General features: G+C 42.2%; 1 protein-coding gene across 2 annotated transcripts in view; it reads right to left on the bottom strand.

Annotated features, from left to right (window-relative positions):
• The window catches only part of Ddhd1 (DDHD domain containing 1), a 75570-nt gene extending 55554 nt beyond the window's left edge, over positions 1-20016 (bottom strand). For both annotated transcript variants that reach the window (XM_027389283.2, XM_035453478.1), the window contains exon 1: positions 19893-20016. In XM_027389283.2, the coding sequence (XP_027245084.1) occupies positions 19893-19989 (97 nt within the window). In that variant the 5' untranslated portion in view covers positions 19990-20016. The remainder of the gene's footprint in view (positions 1-19892) is intronic.
• Between the last annotated feature and the right edge of the window lie 5716 nt (positions 20017-25732).

A 25732-nucleotide genomic window follows, 5' to 3' on the forward strand; every position in this document is an offset into this window, starting at 1 on the left:
ACTTCCAGGGCAAATCTGCCCACATAGAGAGGAAAGAAGCCACTGTACGAGGGCAAACAGAAGTGGTGGATTATTGTTATTTAAGGGAAGAAACCAGCAAGGATTAGAAGTGAAAAAAGACACAGAGGAAGGAAATATAAAAGACCAAGGACAGAAAAACAAGGTATAAAACTGAGAAAATGGTCTTTTATTTTGAACACTTACTGTAAATGTACATGTAGGAGCTCTGGCTAGATCTTTTGTAGACTCACTGCTTTAAAAGATGGTTATACTGTTCCCAAAGATGCCTCCCTCAGCCATTACATGTGTATTAATTAATGTACCATTTTCATAAAATCACCTTTTTTAATGCTGCATTTGGGCTGTTGAGATGGCTCAGTGAGTAATGGTGCTAAGCCCGAGGACCAAATTCCATCCCTAGAGGGTTGTTCTCTAATTTCCACTATGTGCTATGACTGACTGATGACAACACACACACACACACACACACACACACACACACACACACACACACACACACACACACCCTCTCACTCACACAAAGTAACAAGGAGAAGAAGGAATCCTATGTTACAATTTAGGCCTCCAGATACATCAATATAGAAATGAATACTTTACGTTGGTATGGATTTTGGCCAATGGAGGCAGGAAGATAGGCGGGGCTAGGAGACAAGGAGAATGCAGGGAGAGAGGGCAGAGAGGCTGAGAGGAGATGCCATGTATCTATCAAAGAAGTAACAGGTGCAGGCATTCTCCAGAAGCCAAGACCAAGTGAAAATATAGATTAATAGTTATGAGTTAATAGTTAAGAGAGAAGAGGCCAGTAAGAAGCCTCAGCCACTGGCCAACAGTTTTATAATTGATAGCTCTCTGTGTGCTTATTTGGGGCTGAAGGCTGGCAGGACTTGGTGGGACAGAAACCTTCATCTTCAACACATCATGGCAGAACTCCATCATGGTAGAAATAAAATCCCATGAACATTTTTATTTTCCTAACAATATGCAGGACTGGGTAGGCAATGGTGACAATTCTGGTGGTCACAGCATAGGCACTGGGCTCTACAACACTGTGACTCTTTAAGGACCGGAGCAGTGCAGAGCCTGACCTTCCCGTGCAGGTCACTGCAAGCTGTTAAGCATCAGTAAGACAAGAGGGGTAAGTTGGTATAAAGTAACTGAACTTGTTACCAAAACAAATGAATTAAACTCAGTCAAACAAAGAATGTGACAATTCAACGTCTGCCATATACCCATGCACTTCATTCAAATTCATTTTACAGAACTATAAAGTTCGAGTTATTCAGATATAACAACACTGGTTGGCATCTCCCATTAAAACCGGTAAAACACAACAACTGGTTATTGAAATGTAGTATTCTAGCTAATTACGGTGTCATAAAAGACAACGGTCTAATCATTTGGGAAATTTTCTCAAGTATTTAACTTTCTTAGTAAACAGAATATGCTTCATATAAATTTATATTTTCTAGCTAACACTTATTTACTATGAAAAGAAGCCAATGCTTAGAGGGAGGCAGAACTGATGTGTTAGCCATCATCTAAGTCACCACTCCCAGCTTTGAGTCAAGCATAACAAGTTACATTGGTCAGTTTGTCTTGAACAAAGTTGCGTGAAATCCATTGCTCCACTGAGGTTCCTGAAAAGAGTTCTTGCTCAGGCGACTTCCTTCCCAAAGCTGTGGCCATCTTCCATGGTGATTGTGCTTTCCACATGTTCTCAATATCATCCACCATGATAGCAGCACATTTCATCTGCTGTTCTTCTGGAATATTCAGCCGCCAACCTGCTTATCATCATCCAACGGCGCCTGATTTCTAACTTTACCAGTACAGTAACTGGAACAGTCTCCACTGCATCTACCTACTGTGTTATAGGAACACAGTACGGCGAGCATACACCTTCCTGCTATCACAGGGCAATGGCAGGTTCTTCACATCTATCATTAAGTGTGCTGGACTTGTGCAGTACAACTGTCTGTGTGCTATCCGTGGCACCGGGAATCCTGAAGGTACTTGAGCATAACGATAAACTAGCATTACCTGACAAAGAAATTTGTAAAATTTAAAGGTAATTGCTGCTGTATTAAAAAACTAGTAAAAAATAATTTAGGATCAGGAGGAAGGTACTTTGAATTCATTTGACCATTCTGTTTGCATTTTTAAGAGTACATTCTATAAACAGTAAATATAAGTCAATTAAAAAATATAGGCAGAGAATGGGGCTGGTGAGAGGGCCCAGTGCGTAAACAATTGCTGTGCAAGCCTGGCTACCTGAGTTTTATCCTTACAACCCACAGTGAAGGAGAGAACTCAGTCCTGAAAGCTGTCCTCTGATTTTCACATGTGCCATGACACAGATGTGTGACACACACACACACACACACACACACACACACACACACACACACTAGATTAAATAAAAATTGATCTACCTACACAAAATATGTCGTAAAGATGAGGAAATGGGCTCTCCTGCTTCCAGTGTGCTCACTCTTTTCAGCTCTAGGCTGGTCTATCCATTTTCAATAGCATCCAAGGTGCTGACAAAATGTCACCTTTGTTAGGGAAGCTTCCCTAGCATCACATCCCCAGGCCATTTGGTGTGACTTATTCAGCACACACCCTGGGAGGCTTAAAGTGACGTTCAGGTTTAGGTTACTTCCACCACCAGGGGGTCAATTTCCAGCATTCCTTAAAAGGGACAGCTTCAGTGGCTACCGACAGTTTCAACTAGGTCTCAATCTTTACCTTCCCAGGAACGGTCTTCTTGTACCTCTGTATTCTTTACATAGTTATCTTTGCTTTACTAATTCCTCTATTTAAAAATATTCATGTTATTTTTTCCTGTTAAAACTAGAGAAGAATTTCTGGCTTTTCACTGGACTTCTATAGCAGGATTTTCTACAGAAGAGAAAACTTTTGTAGTTCAGCATAAAGTATGCTCAGATTCCCTGGTAATCAGAGATATGGGCAGTGTTCCCTTGGAACTTCCAGCTCACTCCTGCTTGATCTGGAAAGCCCCATTCCTGTCTTTCTCCAAACTGCGCCGAATTTCTGAACAAAGGGAAGGCACCAAAAAGCTCAGTTCCACATTCTTAGCTCCTCCCCTGAAGATGCCAGCTGCCCAAGTCCTGCCCAAGCATTCCAGCTTTTTTGTGTGTTGTTATTTTGTTTTGAGACAGGGTTTCTCTGTGTAGCCCTGGGCTGTCCTGGAACTTACTCTGTAGACCAGGCTGGCTTCAAACTTACAGAGATCTTCCTGCCACTGCCTCCCAAGTGCTAGGACTAAAGCCGTGCGCCCTCACCATATGAATTCTACTTGGGCACAATCCCAGCTTGTGTCATCACCCCTAGCCTACAGGATATATAAGCTCCTGCTTTACTTGGGTGTGTGACTTCTCCTGCCTCAATCTCCAGGGCTGGAAAACTCACCATGGAGTTACTTTGCTCAAATAAACCCCCCCCCTTTTTTTTTTTAACTTTTTCAATTTGGTTTGATCTGGCTTACAGCATCAGAGGAGAAACCTATTATCTGGGTACAGAAAACCTATTAGACAGATTTACAACAGCTCCAATTCTGGCACAGGTGCACAAAGGGGCACATATAAAGAAGTGTGCTGCAATGTGGACAGCACCCCAGACTATGAACAACATAAATGCCAAAGAGGAACATTAAGGAACCTACTCATACAGTGAAAACGTGGAGTTCTGTGAATGAGCATTGGTAAGTCTCAACAACTTATCTGTGAACCAAAAAACAATCTGCAGAAGGAAACAAATAGAACAGCCATTTATAGACACAGCTACAATAAGCCCCAAGGAATTAGAAACCTAAAAAAATGCAAAGGAATACAGAATAGGGGGCTGTGTCTAGAAAGAAGAACAGTGACTGGAGAGGTTAGAGAAGATTTCGATTTATTTGTGATGTTTAATGTTTACACTAAGTAAAGAGAATACTACTAGCTATGCTGTTTTTCTTAACTATAAACTAGGTGAATGATAAAATATAAAGTTAACAAATACTCTAATAAATGGAATTAAAGAGAATAAATTAGGGACCAAGTATCAGAAGTCGCCATCCATCAGGATTCTTGGAAACCAGCTCATTCCATAGAATCATCAAATGATTTCCTAACAGGGTTGACCCAGCTTCACTGCAGTGCTGCAACTGATCTTACAAAAATAAACAGAACTCCAAATATACCTTGGGTTGCCGGGCATTGGTGGCGCACGCCTTTAATCCCAGCACTTGGGAGGCAGAGACAGGTGGATCTCTGTGAGTTCGAGGCCAGCCTGGTCTCCAGAGCGAGTGCCAGGATAGGCTCCACAGCTCCACAGAGAAACCCTGTCTCAAAAAACCAAATATACCTTGGGTCATATTGGAAAGTAACAATCACACTAAGAACACTAAACCATGCAAAATTTAATGCCAATACTACCTACCACTAGCCATGCTTAGGCAAACTTACAAATTTCATGGAGGTAGGAAATACTCGATGTAGTTAAACACTCAACACCAACTGCTCTGGTTCAATTAAGGGTTTGAAAGTCCACCTGTCTGTCGTTCAGCAGCGTGGCTACAAAGCTAACAGCCTCATTAGCAACCAGTTTGCCAGAGCTGCCTTAACAAATACAACAGGTCTAGAGACGCATATCAGTGGAAATGTGTTTTACTATAACTAGAGTCTAGGTGCCCCAAATACAGGTGTTAGCATCTTGAGATCCCATGAAGCCTCAGGCACTCACAGGCCTCTCTGATGGGCTAGTGGGTGCCCACTGTCACTATCCACATAGTCTTTCCTTTTATGTGTCTAAATTTCTTCCTCTCACCCAGTTACAACTGACTGGGGCAGATTAGGGTTTTCCCTATCAGCTTGATTCTAATCTACACTCCTATTCTGAGGATTGGTGGGTGGGGTTGTACAAGGACGAGTTCAACCCATAATAGTCCCCTAAAGTTTCTACTACATGATCTTTTCAGGCATTCATATTGCACTCACAGTTCTTCACATTTTAATTAGTAGATGGCAGATATCAGCTGTTCTTAGCATCTCTTCTCCTCAAATCTGGAGATTAGACTTTATATCATAAGTACTATATACTAAACCTCCCAAGTTCGTTGTTTTGATAGGTTTACGTATGCATAATTTTACATGCTTAAGGAAAAGTCTATATCCAAACACTTGGATAACATAAACATAAATTTGGTATAATGTACATAAATGTAGAAGAAAATAATTGTGCTAAAAGACAAGAGTAAAAACATTCAGTCACCTGAGCTTTCAGTGTAAATTTTAAAGCAGTGGAGATCATCAATTCTATACTGACAACATCTGCTCTATTCACAACACAGCCACTGTATATTCAGCCACAATGCTAACTTAAATAATAATAAAAAAATACACATTACCACAGCTGGAATTTTTAGAATGAAGACAGTGTCATTTGGACATATGTTCTCTTTCTATTCAACATGTTTTCTGTTTGTAACCAGTGGTTTCCAAACCTGTCCAAAGTATCAGAAGTCACTTGAATTGGAACTAAAAGACAGGCTTTTCAGTATGCTTGCTAAACAACCACCTCTGGAGATAGCATCCAGCAATGTGTGTCTTTAATGAAGAGCTCAGGTTATAGGGCATGTAAGAAAATGCTCAAAAGAGCCAGGCGTTGGCAGCTCACGCCTTTAATCCCAGCACTGGGGAGGCAGAGGCAGGTGGATTTCTGTATGTTTGAGGCCAGCCTGGTCTACAAAGCTAGTTCCAGGACAGCCTCCAAAGCAATACAGAGAAACCCTGTCTCAAAAAAACCAAAAATTAAACAAAGAAAATGCTCAAAACAAACCACTGCCTCACAACCATTTTAAACTATACATTTCCACATTTGGTCACTCATCAAAGATTAAAAAAATTTTTTTTAAAAACATACTCTCATACATATATATTTACAAATTATGCATGTATACTAATGTTATAAGATGATTTATTAATTATAGGGTATAAAAATTGGAAGGACAAAATAGAAATTAAAATCCAAATATTTCCATTATAATCCAAATATTTCCAAAAGCCGTGTTGTGAACACACTCCATTTTAGAGGCCACCGACTTACAGTCTCTTTGCACCCTGAGTCCCAGCATGCTCTTCTGAATTCCACACCTATGTACCCTCTACTTCCACGGATATTTCAGCCCAGCTGAAGCAGGCTCCTTTTCTCTGCCACTGCAGGCTGGGGCTGGGTTGGAAGTTTTCTACTCACAGTTTAATCAAGTGAAAACATCAGAGAGCCCAGGCTGGTCCACACTTCCTCTGACATGTGACAAATGCACCACGGTACAGTCTACCACCCTCACACCCCTGTCCCAACCATCCAGAGTGTCATCTCAGGCTGTCCTGTCTCAGCACTGCACTAACTCCCTAGGGATTCTCCCTCAGTCTGAGCTCCCTTCCCGGCTTTACACTTTCCTTTCACACGGCTGCCCAAGTGGCAATCTAAAATGCAAATTTCAGCTTCTCCATTTTACACCTGCCAAATGTTTCATTTTCACAAGATAAAATTCAAAAATTCAGCATGAAAAAGCTCACTCCAATCTAATCCCTATCTAGTTGTCTGCACCCGTTTCTGCTCTACTTCTGTTCTTCTTGCCACACAATCTCTGAAAGCATCACCATCCTCATGACTCCAGGGTTTCAGTCATTCCTGCATGAGGCCAGTTAAGACTCACACTAACCACGCATTTCTCTCTAGAGTTATCTGTCAGAGACGGATAATGAGTCTCTCTTTTTATCTGGAGTCAATGGGAATTCAAGCTTTTAGAAACCATGGGAAGAAAACCCCTCAGTGAAGGATAAACCATTCTCAGGAGGATGGCAACAAATGCCACTGCTAAACTGTAACCAAGGAGCAAAGGAATCTTAACTTGAGCTGTGAAGTGAATAGAAATTAAAAGAGAAGCTAGTCTTTTTTTTTAAAAAAAAAAGAGGAGGGGCAGGAAAAGAAAAGAGGGGTTCTTATGGCCCAGATCCAGAACGCTGAGAGGTACAGCTGCAAAAGCTCACAGTGCATAGAAAGCCGGCCACTAAAGACACTTACTTGGCAAGCCTGAAACCAGGCACTGTCTGGCAACAAAGTGGCAATGTATCACAATGTCACTGCTTCACTCCAGACCCCACTCAACATTACTGCATTGTTTTGACTCAGAAGCTACCTTTTGAAGTGTCTAAAGCTGTAAGGAGTAGTTAAGCCTGACTCTATCCTCCTGATGTCTTCAGCCATCTGGCATAATGAAATCCCCATTTTTCTATCATTTCAAAATTCCAAATGAATACATCCTGCCAGGACAAGTGTAGAAGGCAGCCCAAGGGAACCCAAAGTCTGTTATGACTTGAAGATGAGATGGTGTTGTCATAACTGGGACTGGTGAGTTAATCCAGTATTCTGGGTTACTTCTTGGTGATACCAATAAAAGGCAGGTCCTTTTTGCCTTTGTTATAATGGAGTTGTAAGAAACAGAGGAAGAAAGGTGGAGGAGTTAGTGAAGCTGTTTCAGTCATCGGGACCACTACAATGGAATGCCATCAAACGGGCAGCTCACACACCACAATATCTTCAGTTCTGGAGATGGGGAAGTTGATGGCAAAGACACTGGCAGACTCAGTGTCTGGTGAGATCCCACTTTCTGCTGCACCCACACACAGCAGATGGGCAGAGCTCTCTTGGGTCTCTTTTATCCAAGCATTGATCTCACTGAGGATAACTTTTAGCCTCATGACCTTATCACCTCCTCATCCCTCACCCCCATGTCCCAATACCACCATGTTGGAAGCTAGAATTCCAATATATGAATTCTCAGAGTGCTATTAAAAAAAAAACTTAGCCTACTGGAGGGCACAAGAAATTAAATGCAGCATCTGATTAAATTAGTCCATAGGTATTATGTCAGCAACAAAAGGGCTAACAGTGTACAGTTTTGATATAAAAAGTTTGCAAGCAATTTATGCCTATAGCCCCTAAAAATGGCTACAGAGACAACTGAATGTGGCAGACACTTGATCTGTCCCCCACTTAAAGGGGTACTGTTGCTCATTCTAATACCCCACCCCCTAAAGACATGAAGTATTTAAGAGTACTCTGTCCTGTCTCATAAATGCAGACATATAGGAAGAATAATTTAGGTAAAGGTGCCTACTACAATTTCTGACTACCTGAGTTCAATCCCTGGGACTCACATGAGAGAAGCCGAGAACTGGCTTCCTCAAATTGTCCCCTGGCAACCAATATGCACACCGCTATACAAACATATCATTTGTGCACATACAGAAAATGACAACTAAGTGTAACAAAAAATTTAAAAAGAAAGCTGGGCATGGTGGCATAAACCCTTAATCCCAGCACTTGGAAGGCAGAGGCAGGTAGATTTCTGAGTTTGAGGCCAGCCTGTTCTACAGAGATAGGGCCAGGAAAGCCAGGGCTACACAACGAAACCCTGTTTCAAAAGCCAAAATGTAAAATGAAATGAATTTTAAAATTAAGCAGAAAGGCCAAAAACAGTTTGTTAATGTGGAAGAATAGACCTCTGCTTCTAACAGTGATGGGGAATAGATGAAAGAGGACAACAACAACAGTCCGTGGGACAAGTGCTGCCACTGTCCACTGCTGGCTCTGCGGGGCCTTTCCAGGTTGTGATGTAGGGAAGATAACCCCCCAAACCCTAACAACTTTGCTGAGTTGTGGTTAGAATCTTAAGGGCAAAACACCAGGGTGTAGAGAGCTACAGAGAAAAGCAGTGCTGGAGATCTCAAGAGGCCTCAGGAACGTCTTTGGCTAAGTACTGATTTATGCACATTCGGGAGAAAGAAACCCTAGAAAATGAGTAGGTGTGACAATTCCCAAAGCTCATATAGGGCTGTGAGTGGCTCGTCTTCCAAAAAGCCAGGCTATAAAGACTTAATCATTTAAAACTTTTTTATTTTTATTTTTTTTTTCAGTTTAAGTGTATGGGTGTTTTGCCTACACCTATGTTTGTGTACCACTTGTGTCTTCAGTGCTGAGGCCAGAAAAGGGCTGGAGCTATAGGTGGGTATGAGCTGCCATGTGGGTGCTAGGAATTGAATCCAGGTCTTTTGGAAGAGCAGCTGGTGCTCTTAACCACTGACCCATCTCTCCAGCCTTGCTTTGATGCTTGTGAAGGTGAGCTTTACAAGCAAGATCTAGGTCAGAGTGAGCCCCACAGACATCTTAGGCATGGGGAAAGTATATCATAGCGTATGATAACAATGGGCCAGAAGGAACTCTAAGTGCAAAGGTCCTGGGGCTAGATCTTATATACTCTAAGATTAGTAAGTCTGTGCTGGCAGGAGAGAAACAAATAGTAGGAACTGGAGATGGGCTCAGAGATATAAGGAACTGAGACAGTGTGCTAAGTGTTCTTAACTGCTGGGCCACGTCTCCAGACCCAAATCCAAGGGATCTTGACAAATGTTCTCACAGGCATTGCCTCAGTAATGTAGACAAGTTACTCTTATATTACAAACTGCTCTGACCCTAGAAACGGTTGAAGGAAAGCCCTAGAAGATCAACCTAATTGTGCAGTAACTTATCTGTGTGTTGGAGCAAAGCTGAGAGGTGCTACTGAGTCCTACAGAGCCCTGGAGTCGTACAGTTCTAAAGAATCTTAGAGTCCTACAGAATCCTAGAGTCAGTCCTACAGTTCCAAGGAGTTCTAGAGTCCCACAGAGCCCCACAGAATCCTAGAGTCCTATAGAGTCCTACAGAGTCCTAGAGTCCTACAGAGTCCTAAGAATTCTAGGGTCCTACAGAATCCTAAGAACACCTAGTGGGTACTCAAAGCTCAAACACAACCCACCTTGGAGAAGATAGCCAGCAGACAGCCCCCACACCCCCATACAACATGAACACAATGAAGGAGGAAACAAGGTACAGAAAATACCTAAACAACTTGTAGAAGTGAGAAATACATCATACATGGAAAATATATAAAATGAAATCAATAGCAGATTAGAGAATATAGAAGACCAGTGAAATTCTTCATGCTCAAAATCATAAAGCTTATGAGGTAAATCAAAATGCAGAGTTGTGGCAACACATCAGGTACACTAGATTCCAAGCCAAGTTGTAAAAAGGAATAACTACAATCAAACAAATTTGGAGGGAAAAAAAACCCACAAAAAACAAATGTTTTACTAATTAGATTAAGACTACAAACCCAGTAACCAGAACCTCAAAAGTCCTATGCAAATGAATATGAAGAAAAGCATATCAAGGTACAATATAACCAAATTGCTGAAAGTCATCAGTGGGAGGAGGGCCAGGAGGACGAACGATGACTTACGAATGAACAATGCTAATAACTGCAAACTACTAGTTTAACACAAGATGCCATTCTGCAGACTCAAGTCTTCCACTGTCTTCATTCATCTGGTTATAGAAAAGCCCTTGATAAGTGACATTTCAGTGGGATTCCTTGAACTTTCTGGTGATAAAAACAAGTTTAAGCCAGGCGCATGCCTTTAGTCCCAGCACTTGGGAGGCAGAGGCAGGCAATCTCTGTGAGTTCAAGACCAGCCTGGTCTACAAGAGCTAGTTCCAGGACAGCCTCCAAAGCCACAGGGAAACCCTGTCTCAAAAAAAAAAAAAAAAAAAAGTTTAAGACGGGTGCATGGAAATAGATTTATAGTATGTGTCCACAAATTGGTGAATGTCGTCAAGTTTAAGCCAAAGTGGCTTTTGAAGAGCTAGAACTTTCCACATTTGTTTCTCACAAAGAAAACAGGCCTAGGACATCACTTTTAATTTCCAGGAGAGGAAGCTTCCGGGTCAAAAAAAAGTTACACTAGCTTGGCTTAGCTATAACAATTAACACTTATTCAGCCATGTAAGAACTCTACATATATGTCGACTGAATCTTTTGGCACAGGAATGGTCCCCATGTACAAAGAAGAAACTAGGCCACACGTCATAACTTGTCCAACGTCATGTAACTACAGTAAATCAAGGATTTAACTAAAGAAGTCACAGTGAAGATCTGCTCTCTGAGCCTGCCCAGCTTCTACTGACAATGCTGGAAAGAGGTGGCTCTCTCAAACCCGTTATTAAGGGGGGATTTAAAGTTATTTCAAGTTACATAGTCTGCTACTAGATACCAGAACCCTGCTGTCAGTACCTGCTGGCTTGGCTAGAGGTCAACTAAAGGAATCCTTCAAAGTCTCCAGGCTGAGGTCCCCACTGTAAGAGGGACTGCTGTGAGCCATTTTTCTTTGCCAACATGGCAGAACACCAGGAGCACTACTGGCTCCACCTCAATTGAAAACCAGGCAGCCTTTTAAAAGTTTTCTATTATATCAAAATCCCAGAAGGTGTTTGAGATGACCTGTATGAACTTTGGGGGCGGAGTCAGTCTTTCCAAAGTAGAGGCTCAAGGTTTTGGAGTGTTTCCATGGGAAAGGGCTCCCTCCCCACCTGACACTGAGGCAACAAGGGAACAGCTAAAGCACTTCAATGGGATGCAAGTGGGGGACAATTCAAGACAGAGAGATCAAGTGAAAACCACAGCTTCCAACAATTACTAGGACTCTAGGGCTCTGCCTACCTAAGGGCTGATTATCAAAACAAAAGGCCAAGAAAATGTCACATCAGGAAAGAGACTCCAAATCAAGAGAGCCAAGAATGTCAAGCAGTGCACAAATTTAGAGAGAGAAAATGGCAGGAAGATGGGGGATTTTCATTCATCCACTGCAGTGGTAAGAGGCAGGTAACAGTGTCCACATTCTATGGGAGAAACAATGACATAGATAAGCCAAGTTACCTCAATCACCCAGACAAGCACATGGCAGAGCTGGCTTTGGTGGCTCAGGCCTGACTTTAAGAGCTGCACAATGCTACTTCTCTAGAAAAGCCAGTCAGAACTGAGGTAGAGATGGCAGAAATGAAATGAGTTGCAGTTCAATGAAAGGTGATTTTTGAAAACCAATGCTTTAAGCTTTAACCAATGCTTTAATGCTTTAAGCTAGGTCCACTGGTATGAGACCAACCATCTTCCCAATGGGTCTTTCTTTAGGACAGAATCCTGTCAAGTGACTAGAATTCCTAACAAGTCCATCCCACATTACACAAGGCAGGGTCACACATGAAAAAGTTCAATAGACAATGTAGTCTGCTATTTATTTACTTAGTTTTCATATCTTTGTGTGGAGTCAGGCAGATCCCTGGGGCTCACTTGGCCAGCTAACTCAGCTCCATGTCCTAGTGAGAGATCCTATCTCCAAAAACTGTGAGTTCAAGTTATGGACAGTGCTTGAGAAATGAAACTAGTCCTTTAGTCTCCACATGTATGAACACATGTGTGCATACACATGCATGCATGAAACACACACACACACACACACACACACACACACACACACACACACACACACACACACCTTCGACTATATGCAAAAAGATACTCTAAAGCTCGTTAACAGTGGCCTTGCTTGGCACATATGAGGCCCTGGATTTAATTCCCAGTAACATAAACAACAATAACAACAGTATGTCTCAATTTTCTTCCCAGTGAAAGGCAAAGAGCAAAACATGAGTAACTTGTACTAATCTTAAATAGGAAAATGTATCAGTGGTTGGCTGTGACACAAGAATGTCAAGAAAAGGGAAGTAGTATCTGTTCATAGATTTGTTAAGGCTTATTATTTTCTGCATATGAGTGTTTTGTCTGTATGTATATACATGTACTATATGCATGCCTGATGCCCACAGAAACTGAAAGAGGCCATCAGATTCCCTGGAAACGGAGTTATGAGCTGTCATGTGTATGCTAGGAATTAAACCTGGGTCCTTTGCAAAAGCAGTACCTGCTTTTAATTACTGAGCCATCTCTTTGGCCCATTCATTAATTTGGGGACATTACATTTGTCTTACTTAGGTTAAGTATACAACAAGGGCTCATTTCAGCAGTGGACAACAACTGTCCAGGGGTCTAGTAGGTGCTACTAAACATGCTTGAGCAGTCACACTTACTGTCTCTAGTGAGTGGTACCCAACACTGGTTTACTTTGAAGTAGACTCTTTCCAAGGATTATACTCGAATCAAAGCAAAGGCTTTGTTTTCCAAATCATAAACAAATTTAGGGGAAAGTTAAATATACTGGATATTAAAATGTAGGTTATGGGGGGCAGGAGATGGCTTAGTTGGTAAAATGCTGGCCTGAGTGCAAATACAAGGATCTCAGTTCAGATCCCTGTACCCACATACAAAGTGGGACCCAGTAGCATATGCCTATGATCCCAGCACTGGGGAGGTGGAGACAGGAGGGTTCCTGGGGCTTACTGTCTAGCCAGTCTAACTGGGAGGTACTGGAGAAGTGAGAAGCCCTGTCTCAAAAAATGAGGGGAGGTAACAGACGGCTGCTGCTAGGGAAGTGAGTCATTTTTCTTTTGGGAGGGTAGCCACTAGTAGTTGACCATGCTCCAGTGCAAGGCCCTTCACCCATGTGCTTATGGGAGGCACTAATTGGATTTAGTGGATTATAAAAATAAAAAGGACATGAAGTTGGGAGAAGGACTTGTTGAGTGTATCTGGAAAGCATTGGGAGGGTAGAGTAGGCGAATATGGCCAAAATACATACGTATATAAAATTCTCAAAAAATAAATAATTATGCAAAAAATTAGGTGTTGAGCAATTCAGGAAGATAACTAACATAGGTAGCTGCCCTACACACACACACACACACACACACACACACACACACACACACACACACAGAGAGAGAGAGAGAGAGAGAGAGAGAGAGAGAGAGAGAGAGAGAGAGAGAGAGGTTTTATTGAAGAAGTCTGAGGGAAACCAGGTCCACCCCAGGCCTAGTCAAAAGCAATCCTATGAGAATAACTGATTCTGTCAATAGGCTATTAAGTGAAAGCTGGCCACTTCTTGCTATAAGCAAAACACAGTGCTGGGCCTCATCTAACTACCCCCACCCTGAGGCTGAGACCTGTTCCAGCTCTGTCAGTGCACTACGGAAGGCACTGAGCAGCACTCCATGGCACAGGATTCAGAAACCTCAGGCTTTAGCAGAGGTCATCTAGTTCTTTGTCCTGTGTAATATGGAAAGTGTGAGTCTGTATCAACATTTAAAATAATGGTCCATGAAATAGCCAATGGGAGAAGTAGAAATACAGATTTCCACTCACACATTAGTAAAAATTACATCAAGCACACAAAAGCTTATCTGACAAGTATTCAGAAATGCTGTCCATCACTCAGATATAATTTATATTATATCTCTGGAATTCTCAGGTATCTCTGGTTATAGGATAAAGAAGTATCAACGACAATATAATTTCCAAAGGCTGGCCTGGCCCTGTAGTCACTTAACAGTTAATCTGAACACAAGAATAACAATGATAAAAGCTATCTTGATGTAGCTTAAGACTTTAGGATAAACATCAATGAATATGTAGTTTATTCTTTTTGGCAATCTGGTAAAAATGGAAAGCAATACATAAAGAGAAAATTGCTGCTGCCATTATATCATTTCTTCTGTTTGTCCATAGTTCTCTGACATAGTCAATACCAGCTTTTTACTATCTTAAATTCCACTTGTCTCCTAATATTGCCATATCAGAAATATCTATATATATTCTTTGTCTCAATATGCCATTCATTTATCAGTGATTTAACTTTTTTCTGTGGGCACAATTTCCCTTTAAAGATACAGAACTAAAAGAGAAGTATGTAGGGGTTGTGGGGGATGGCGTGGCTGGAGCACTGGCTGCTCTTCCAGGAGACTGGGTTTGATTCCCAGCACCCACATAGTGGTTCACAACCAACTATAACTCCAGTTCTAGGGGGATCTGATGCTCTTTTCTGACTTCTATGGGCACCAAGCACAGACATGATTCAGAGACATAAATGAAGGCAGAATACTCACACATAAAATGAGTAAATCTAATAAAAATATTTTTAAAGTAGAAATGTAGCGATGTAAGATAGAAAAGTAGATATATACATATAATAATAATACTTATAATGTACAGATAAGAATTACATTCTAGGGTTGGCCTAGGCCCTATCCCAAAGAATATGACAGACTTTGAAGACCCCCTATGGAAGGTCTCACCCTCCCTGGGGAGCAGAAAGGGTATGGATAGGTAGGGAGTTAGTTGGGGGGGGGCAGGGGAGGAGGGGAGGGAGAGAGACCTGGGATTAACATGTAATTTTCTTTCTAATAAGAAAAGGAAAACAAAACAAAAGCAAAACAAAAAAGAATTACATTCTGTCCACCTGCCCCTTTTTTTCCTGCCTTTTTAGGAATGTACCATTGCATAAAAAGCCAGGACTGTCTGGCTCTGTACCTTTTATCAGTGTTGTTGCTTTTCTTTGAAGACATGTTTAAACTTTATCCTGCTCATGGAAAGATCAAGGCTTTAGATCTGATTCCCCAATTCCAGGGCTTTTAGCACTACTTTCAACCTCTTCTGCCAGCAATCTCTACCTCAGGATCCCTGTGAAGTCTTCGCTCCCTCCTCTCATCCCTCCTTCTCCCCTCCCCTTAGTGTCTATGACTTTCTGAGGATGCCTTGGCCAGCACATCCAGTCTTTTCTTGTTCTTTACAGAAAGGAATCAGCTGTAGGGTTCCAGACATAAAAGGCCTCAACTAAACACAAAACACAGGCATTGATGGAGAAATAAAAGATCCAGGAAATAAATTCTGGAAGAGGAACGAGCACAAAGTGTCTTTTATAATAAAACAGTACATGAAGAAAGAGGAGGGGCTTGGCAGAGGAGAGAGAGCCATCCTGAACATTTACATAAAATATTTGTATAATGCAAACAATTACATTCAAGCCATACAGAAACAAAGTGAATCCAAAAAATGATAGGATTTTTAACTAACAGCCAAGATCAACAGAAGTCTTGAATGGGCTGTGATCGGGGAGTGCCAGGTCCTGCCTTCTGTATATGTGGCAGTCAATTGCATCCTGTGCTGCTTCAGTGACTTACAAAGCACCCACAGCAGACTCTGCCTGGGGTGGGTCTATAAATGTGTGTCCATGGCTGCTTTCTAATCTCAACTACTGGAGAAGGGCAATCTGGGAAACCCTACAGCACTTTCTCAGAGATAGGCATATTAACATTAATAATAAATATTACTACTGAAGTGTTCTCTAAACCTCTTACAATCCTGTTTTGGAGACAGAAACTGATCAAGAAGAAGTGCCTAGGACCCCCTTGGGACCTGTTACATCCTCTCATGATGTGCAACATAAAGGATTACGATCCACACTTTAATAGGTTACATCTATGCTATATTAATAAATATATATTTGAGGGGAAACCTCCAGTTTTTAAAACCCTGTTTTGTCAAGAATATAATGTTCCTTTCATTTTAACGTCCACAAAGATAGCAGACTGACTTGCAAAGAATCTGACAGTGTAAATGGCTGAGAGCTATAATAATGTGACCAGAGTCAGAAGGGGATGAGGGACCTGTGGCTAGTAGCACCCAGAAAAAATGTGCCCAATTAAGTAACTTTCTCAGTGAATAAAAATATACACTCTCCAGTATACACTGTACACATCAAGGTCACGAAATAGCAGCAACACTATTTTACGCTCACAAAACATCTCTAGTTCTAGATGTCTTCCCATCAGTGTGTAACTACACTCTTTGGCCACTTTCTTGCCAATATTCTCTGATGACAAGGCCAGCAACACACTTGGAGCATACAATTTTGCAGAGGTCACCGAATTAATCTTTGTTGGGTGCATAGCTTTTTGAGATCCATATTACAGTTAGCAGTTACCTACCTAGTCCTGTGTGCCCAAGACCCATTCTAATGTGTCACAGATAATTCTCAAAACAAGTAGCTTAGAGGGGAACAGTGGGAACAAGGGAGTTCACCTAGACTTTACTCAGCAATGATCAGCTTTTATCTACAATTTCCACATGTAGTTATAAGAGTATCTAGATGATAAAACGAAATAAATGTCCCACAGCTAGGTCCCCCCATCTATATGAACTTCATATCTGTAGAAGACAAATGCTGTTCCCTGTCTGACTGACAGATGCCTAAGTGGTTCGAATAATATTGTTTGTGAATAAAGTTCAGAAGGAAGGGTATTGTTTATTTATTGGACAGAGCTAGCTCATTGTCCCTAATGCCAAGAAACAGTGGGTTAAATTACACCACAAAAACTTAAATGGCCAGACATTAACACCATACTCAGGAGGTCCTTGTTGAAGTTTTTTTGTTTTTTTTTTTCTTTTTCCCTGTTAAAAACATTTCATTACCACCATTCAGTTTCCCAAAGAGTAAAGAAGGGAACATACAATGGGAAGGTAGAGAGCTGGATGGTATTGATAAGCCCTGGTATTTGAGGAAAGGGTGAGATGACCGTACTGGGAATGAACTTCCCCCCAAAGTGTGAAAACATACACAATACATAGAAACTCGGGAAACCAATTCAAATAAAGTTACACAGGACGTTGTGAAGCATGGAAACTTAACAGGACATCAGAAAGACCACTCTCACTCTGCATTATAAGATGAATACCCACAGGGTGTATGTGGGTTGTATATATTATAAAGAGCCGATCAGAAAATACTAAAGTGAAAATAAAGTAGCTATTTTTCTATACTAATTAACAACAAGTCATTTATAAGCCATAACTGGCCAAATAATAATTGCTTTAGGAAAGAAAACTGGAGAGGCCTAAGTCGACATGACCTTCAGGTTTATTGTGTCGGCCTTCACCACATTCCAACTGATTTGTAACATAAGATGTTCTGTTTTCTCTGGCACTCATCACACCTAATTGGTGCACAGGCACTAATCACACCTAACTGATACAGCACCTTTGGTTCACTGTGACTCAATGGATAAAGTCCAAACACAGCACTGCACATCCACCCTGGGCCTCATACACCTCATTATCTCTGGGGTGGTCAAATCCAAACCCATACTGGATGGATGTCTGAACCCCAGAGGTGCGGCCTTCATTTCTTCAACTGCTCTGCAGTTTCAGGCCTGTGTGTCCTTGGATATGCTGGCCCCAGCTGAGAGGAACCCCTTTCCCTAACACCCCTGCTTCCTCTAAATACAGCCAACCTCTGGACTCAGTCTTACATCCTTGGCAGCCTCCCCACTGTGGGTGAAATTTTTCAGATATGGCCTGTGTTCTCTCTCTGATTAAAGACATGCTGGCTGCATCACTTTCTAGTTGAGTGACCTTGGTCAAGCTCATTAACTGTGCTGGGGCAACTTCCTCATATGCTGAAAGTCAACATCCATTTGCTATCACGGTGAAATGATGACTGTCAAAATTACTTTGTGTGAACAGTAAGGCATTAAAACATGTAAGCATTACCCAGGCACTCTAAGTCTGGGCTAATGGTGAGACTGGGCTTCTCGGTTTCCAGTTCCCCTTTCGAGGATGCTCTGCATTCTTATCCTTCTTTCTGAGTCCACTAAGTTCTGTGCTTCTATCTGCAGGAAACACCCATGGCGATGTCTGGATCATGGGGGGCGGGGGTCGCCTCTGAAAGATATGTATTTCCTCAATAATGTGCACTGGAGCACCATGCTTGCAGACTCAATCACTAAGGAAATATGAAAATAAGTGAGCCTACAATCAAAGGGTGACATAAGAGTCCATAAGTCTCACCTTAAAAAAAAAGTAACAAATGCCTTGACTGTCATCAAGAGTAGCAAGAAATTTCTGCTATGCTAATTTTACTAGGTTTGGCATGTGTTGCATTTGCCATCTTAGTAACTTGCACTTAATGTATGCATGCTTTGACATTATCAGAATTACTGCTGCAATCCAATGCCAAGTCACCAATGTCTATTACACTAGGTTTTATGAATACAAAGATAAAGGTGGTGGACTCTGCCCAGAAGTCACTAAATACACTGAAAGGAAGCTAAGCCATCAATACACATTATTAAAATGTCAGAATAAAGTAAGATGTATGGAGGGCCTAAAGATCGGGAAGGACATGAGTTAGGGCACCGAACCCCATAAAGTTAACACTGTACCTTACAAATTATTGGTGGCCAACAACTTATTACATATCACCATGATATATGTGATTATATTATATAATCACACTAATATATGCTGCATGCTAAGGCAGATATTTCTGGATTGCCTTTCTCCTTACTCTGATTTTAAACCTACTTGTGTTGTCTAAGCACTGTTCAGACCTTTACAACAGTCCCATTTAACAGATGAGAACATCCGAGGCATAGGCCTTGCAATTTTTCCAGGTTAAGAAGCAAAAGTAAAAAATATGTAAACAGGACCTAAGAGATACACAAGCATTCTACACGGAGACTAAGAACCCATTTCCCAGAGCCGTTTCCTGCTGTTCATTCCTCCTCTTCCAACACACCCAGGGAAATAACACATCGAAGCTCTCCTTTCCCGCCAGGGCTTTTCTCTTCCCGGGTCTCTAACTGAACTGTTGATTCTCAAGGAGACACTCTCAAACCTTCCCACTCACTCCAGGACATATTTAAAATCACCAGCGCTTCAGAAGACGTGAGACCGAATCAGATATCCATGTGGACACTGGTACGGTCAAGAAACTAAAGCTACCGGATTAGGGATCTGCTCCTGGATCCCCTCCAGGGGATGGCAGCAGCACTCATCCAGGAGGCACCATCCCCGGTGGAATCCTCCCCTCCTGACCACCTCCCCCTCCTTGGCAGCTTGGGTGTTGCCATCTGCTCCTTTACCCTTCACCTGACGACGCATCCCGCAACCTGCATCCTCACCCGACCGACCAGCAGGAATCACGGGGCAACCGAGCCCCTAACCCAGTCTAGCGACCCGCCCCTGGCCAGCCACTTACGGTTCCAGTACACCGGGTAGCACTCTCCTTGAGTGACGTCCACCTCGTAGAGGCCGCCCCGCACGCACACCGGCTCGATGGTCACCAGCTCCTCCATCTCGGGCTCAACTAATCCTTCACATTTGTTTTGTTGAACAAGGATCTAGGTCGTCCAGGGTGGCATGAGTGTCAATATGTAACTTGGGTGGCCATGAATTTGTGATCCTTCTGTCTTTCTCCCAAGGGTGACATTGCAGCCATAGGACACCACACTGGGTTCTAGGTCCACTTGTTTATTACTTAAAGCCATGTCTCCTATAACCCAGGCTGGCCTCTTATTGGAAATGTTTAGCCAAGGCAGGCCTGAAATTTCTGATCCCCCCCCCCCCCCCGCCCCGTTTACTTAGAAGGTAGGATCAGAAGATCAAGGGCTAAGAGGTACAAGGATCGCGTCCAATGGTTGGATTTGAGCTATGACATACCACACTCAGCTTAGTAACTTTTTCTTTTATCCTTATGTTATTATAAGTCTGTTTATTTTCACAGGTATATTCATGCCACGGAGCACACAAGGAATCCAGAGGACAACATGAGGGAGTCTGTTTTCATCCCCAAATGTAGGTCTATGGGACTCAACTCACATTGTCAGGCTAGGCAGCAAGCACCTTCACACACTGAGCCATCATGCTAGCCTTCACATAGACCTTCAAAGTTTCTTGTATAAGCTGGGTGTGGTAGTACATGGATGTGTTCCTACCACTCAAGAGACAGTATGCCACTACTTCATGTAGAGTGAATATGTAGCCTTCTTGCTTAAACTTCTTGAGTGGTAGGTTATTTGCCTTCATTGACCTATAGACTTCTTTTCTAAAACTTTGTGATTTACAAGCAACTTCAGACTTTCCAAAGGTTAGAAAGAGGTGAGGGAGGAGCTTGGGTCACTAAAGTGCCTGGTGTGCAAGTCTGAATCATGGAGTTCAGATTGCTTCCACCATGTTAAAACTGGTTACAGTGGGGAATGGTGGATCCTTGAATCTCACTGGCCGGCATGCTAGTCAGTCTGATCTACAATTTCAGTGAGAGTTCTTGTCTCAAAAGGGAAGGTGTGGAGAGATAGAGGAAGACACCACAGAGATAAACTCTGACTTTCACACGTGGACATAAGGCTTATACACAGATGTGTCCAAACATTCACACACCTATACACACAAGCTAGGTTGGTGGTACATGCCAGCAATCAAAAAACTGAGGATGTGTAGGCCAGGAAATCAAATCCTTGACTAAATGAAACACCATGAACAAAACTCAAAAAAATTGAAAGAAGGAATAAAGAACCCCTAGATATCAGTCATTTACATTTCCTCAATATTTACATTTCTAATTATCTATTTTGTATTTCCTGAAACATTTAAACATAAGTTACGTACATGGCTCTTTATGACCATATATCGTCTGCAGAATAGTTTAGCAGCCTAGTGGTCATAAAGGCAGTTATTAACGTGTAGAGTTTGCTGTGCTGGTGTTGAAGCCCAAGGCTGTGGGCATGCAAGACCAGCTCACTGCTGCTGAGCTCCACCCCAGCTTTTGTTTGAGTGTTGCTCTGAGGCTGCCAGTGAGTTTGTGATCCTCCTGCTGGGCTTCACAGAGCTGAGCTTGTAGACCTGTGTCCCTGACTAGTTAGTGCTTTCATGTTGTTGTGATAAACACCTTGGACAAACAAAACATGAGGAGCAAAATCTTTATATGGTCACAGGCTACAGGTCATCAAAGCGGGAAACTGTGGTGGTTTGAAGAGTAATGGCTCCCAGACACTCATGTGTTTGAATGCTTGGTCAACAGGGAGTGGCATGTTAGGAGGTGTGGCCCTGTGGGAGTAGGTGTGGCCTTGTTGGAGAATGTGTGTCACTCCAGTGAGCTTTGAAGTTTCAAAGGCTCAGGCCAGGCCTCAACACTCTCTCCCTCTCCTTGCTTCCTGCCAGTGCAGATATAGAGCTCTCAGCTGCTTCTCCAGCTCCATGCTCCCTGCCATTCAATAATGGACTAAACCTCTGAACTGTAAACCAGCCTTCATTCAGTGTTTTGTTTTATAAGAGTTGCTATGGTCACGGTTTCTCTTCACAGCAATAGAGCACAGAATAAGATAGAAGCCAAGACAGGAACTCAGGGAACCCATAGGCAGGAACTGAAGCAGAAGTCATGAAGAAATGCAGGTACTGGCTGGATTTCCCTGGATTACTCAGCCTACTTTCTTTTTTTTTCTTTTAAAGATATATTTATTTATGTGTTTTATGTAGGTGAGTATTTCATCTGCATGTATGTCTGCACCCCAGAAGAGGGAATCTGATCCCATTATAGATGACTGTGAGCCATCATGTGGGTGCTGGGAATTGAACTCAAGACCTCAGTGAGAGTAGCCAGTGCTCATAACCACAGAGCCATGTCTCCAGCCCCCTCAACCGCTTTCTTATAGAACCATGGACTGCCTGCCCAGAAGTGAGTAAAACAACAGTGGGTTGTAGTCTCTTGTGTCAATCAAGCAGTTCCTCCAGAGACCTGCTGGAAGACCAATCTTGGCGACAATTCCTCATTTGTGTCTCCTTCTCAGATGACTCCACTTGGTGTTGAAAAAAGGGACCAGCACTGAGATCTGGGTTTTGGCAGTTCACTATTTTCAGCTTGGTACTGCCAGTTGCTATGCCAGCATCCCTCGGCTTGTTTGTGTGTGGGAGCCACATGGAGATCTTTTTAATTCCTTAATGGGATTGGCTGGAGAGTGGCTCCTCATTTAAGATCATTTGCTGCTCTTCCAGAGGAACCAAGTTCAATCATCAGTTCCCACAGGTCAGCTCACCCCTGTCTGCAGATCCATTTCTGGGGACCAGACCTTTCTCCTGGCCTCTTTAGATGCCAGGCACATGTGCTGCACATACATACATGCATGTCCACATTCATACATACATACATACATACATACATACATACATACATACATACACACACATGTGGTGCACATTTATACATACATACATGCATGTCCACATTCATAGTACTCATGTAGTGAACATGAATACATACATATGTAGTGCACATGCCAACATACACATGTGTGAACATACACCCATACACATGTGTTACACATACATATATACATATGGGGAGCACATGATACACATATGGTACACATACATACATACACATATGGTGCACATACATACATACACCCATGCTGCTCGTACATTAGTACACATATAAACATACACCTGTGGGACACATATCACATATGGTGCACATACATACATTCACATGTTGTGCACACACATACATACACAAATGGTGCACATGTAGACCGGCAGAACATGCACAACAAAACAATTAGTCTAATTTTTTTAAATGAAGATAAATTATAATATTTTATGTGTGCAAATGTTTGACTGTGTGTATGTCTGTCCTGTGGAGGTCAGAAGAGGTCATGGGATCCCATGGAACTGGTGTTATGCCCACAATGGAGTTGCTGGGAACCAAACTCAGGTCCTCTGGAAGAGTAATCGGTGCTCTTCTGTGCTGAGCTGTCTCTCCAGCTCCAAAAATAAGCATTAAGGACACTGCATCCTGAAGGCCTAACTTAAAGCCCTGTGTTTGATTGTATAGGGCTTGTTTGGAAGGCAGCTTAATGTAGCTCAGGCTGACCGGGAACTTAATATGTGGGTAAGGATGATGATAAATCAGATCCTCCTGCCTCAGATTGTGACTACAGGAATTACAGACAGTCTCACTACCCTGTGTCACTCTGTTACACTGTTCAAAAGATTAACCATGCTAGACATAGGGCTCAGCAGTGAAGAGTATCGTGTTGTGGAATATTACCGTATCTGTGTAAAGGTGTGTACTTTATGCTGCATTTATTTAATTATGCAAAGATGTGTTAGTTTTGTTTCTGATGCATTTGTTTAATTATGTAAAGACATGTTGCTGTTTCACCTTGCCTGCCTAAACTGCCTGATTGTTCTAATATAAGCTGAACAGTCAATTGCTAGGAAGGAAAACTATTCTCTCAGGCCTGGCAGGCCAAGGAATATATAGGATGAGGACTCTAGGCTGGGGGAGAGAATGAAGAAGAAGAAGAGAAGAGGAAGAAAAAGAGGGACATGTCCGGGACCATAAGCCAGGCATCTGCCAGCCAGCTAGAAAGTGTGGGACAAACAGAAGAAAGAAAGGCAAAAACCCAGAGTCAAAACATAGATGAAAAGGTACAGCTAGCCAGAAATAAGCCTAAGTGAAGACCAAGCATTCATAACTAAGAAGTCTCTGGGTCATGATTAGGAAGCTGTCTGGTGGCCCAAGAGAAAGCCTGTTACAGCACATGGTTGCTCTTCCAGAAGACCAGGGTTCAGTTACCAGCACCCAGAAAGCAGCTCACATATGTCTGTATCCTCAGCTCCAGGGTTACCAAAGCCCTTTTCTGACTTCCATTGTGCATTTCACACATGTGGTACACAAACATAAATGTAGGCAAAACACCAATACAAAATGAAAATAATAAATAAAATGGTTGTTTGGAGAAAATAGATTTTTTAAAGATAGAAACATATCTCCATATACTTACTTTCATTTAAGGGATTTTTCTTTAATTTTTATCTCTTTTTTCCCTCTGTGTATTTACAGATGTGCCTGTTCATGTGTGTAGGGATGAGGGTGAGAGGCAGGGGTGGTTGTGAAGGCCACAAGACAATGTGTGTAGTTCTATGTATCCATCTTTAAAATGTTTTCAAAAAGCAGATTCTTTCACTGGCCCAGAACACCTCACCAAATGGCCTAGGTTCGCTGTCCAGGACGTCCCAGGGATCTGCACTGCCTTCCCAGTGCTGGGATTATAAGCACTACATCACATGGATTTCATTAAAGATAGTTTTTCAAGACACATAACCCTAACTCTCCGTTTTTTTCTCTCTCTCTGTCTCTAAATAGATACAGATACACACACACACACACACACAACACACACACACACACACACACACACACACACACACAGAGAGAGAGAGAGAGAGAGAGAGAGAGAGAGAGAGAGAATGGTATATCAAAAACCTCTTAGTTTCCACTAGTCTCTTGAGTTTTTCATTGTATGATTAACAAAAGGAGTAGAAGGATCTTCCAGACTATAGTGTGTTCAAGGCCAGCTGGGATATATGAGACTCTGTCACAAAACAAAACACAATACAGAAAAAGTGGGTGGGTGCTTGGGGAGATAGCCTGGTCAGTAAAGTGCTTGCCTTGTTGAGTTTGAACCCCAGAATCCACTCTAAATACACTAGACGTGGCTGGGTGATGGCGATGCTTGCCTTTAATTCCAGCACTCAGGAGGCAGGGACAGGCAGATCTATGAGTTTGACAGCACACTAGTTTATACAGTGAGTTCCAGGACATCCAGGACCACACAGAGAACCCCTGTCTTGAAAAATAAAATTAAATAAAATAAATTGCCAAGGTGCTGATTTGGCACCAGAAAGTTGGTTTTTAAAAAACATATTAAGAAATATTCCTGCTCTCCTGTAGGCTTGTAGGACTTGCGTGCCCCTAATTCTCCATATCATTTGCCTAGGACAAAATCCTCATCCAATAAATAATTTGAGACTTGAGTCCGGCCCCTTCTGATTGCCAGCTTCACCAATCTGAACCAGCTAAATTAATGAGCACAGCACTTGTAACTTTCCGAATCAAACAGGGGCTAGTGACTAGCTAGGGAAGAGGGTCTAGGAGCAGCCTGCTTGTCTGTCACTGTGATCAACTCTAGCTCACTTCATGCTGAGAATGGACTGTAACCATCTCTTTCTCATACTCTTTTTTCTTCTCTGCTATCTCTC

Source organism: Cricetulus griseus (genome assembly GCF_003668045.3).
Source record: "Cricetulus griseus strain 17A/GY chromosome 1 unlocalized genomic scaffold, alternate assembly CriGri-PICRH-1.0 chr1_1, whole genome shotgun sequence".
Taxonomy (NCBI): Eukaryota; Metazoa; Chordata; class Mammalia; order Rodentia; family Cricetidae; genus Cricetulus; species Cricetulus griseus.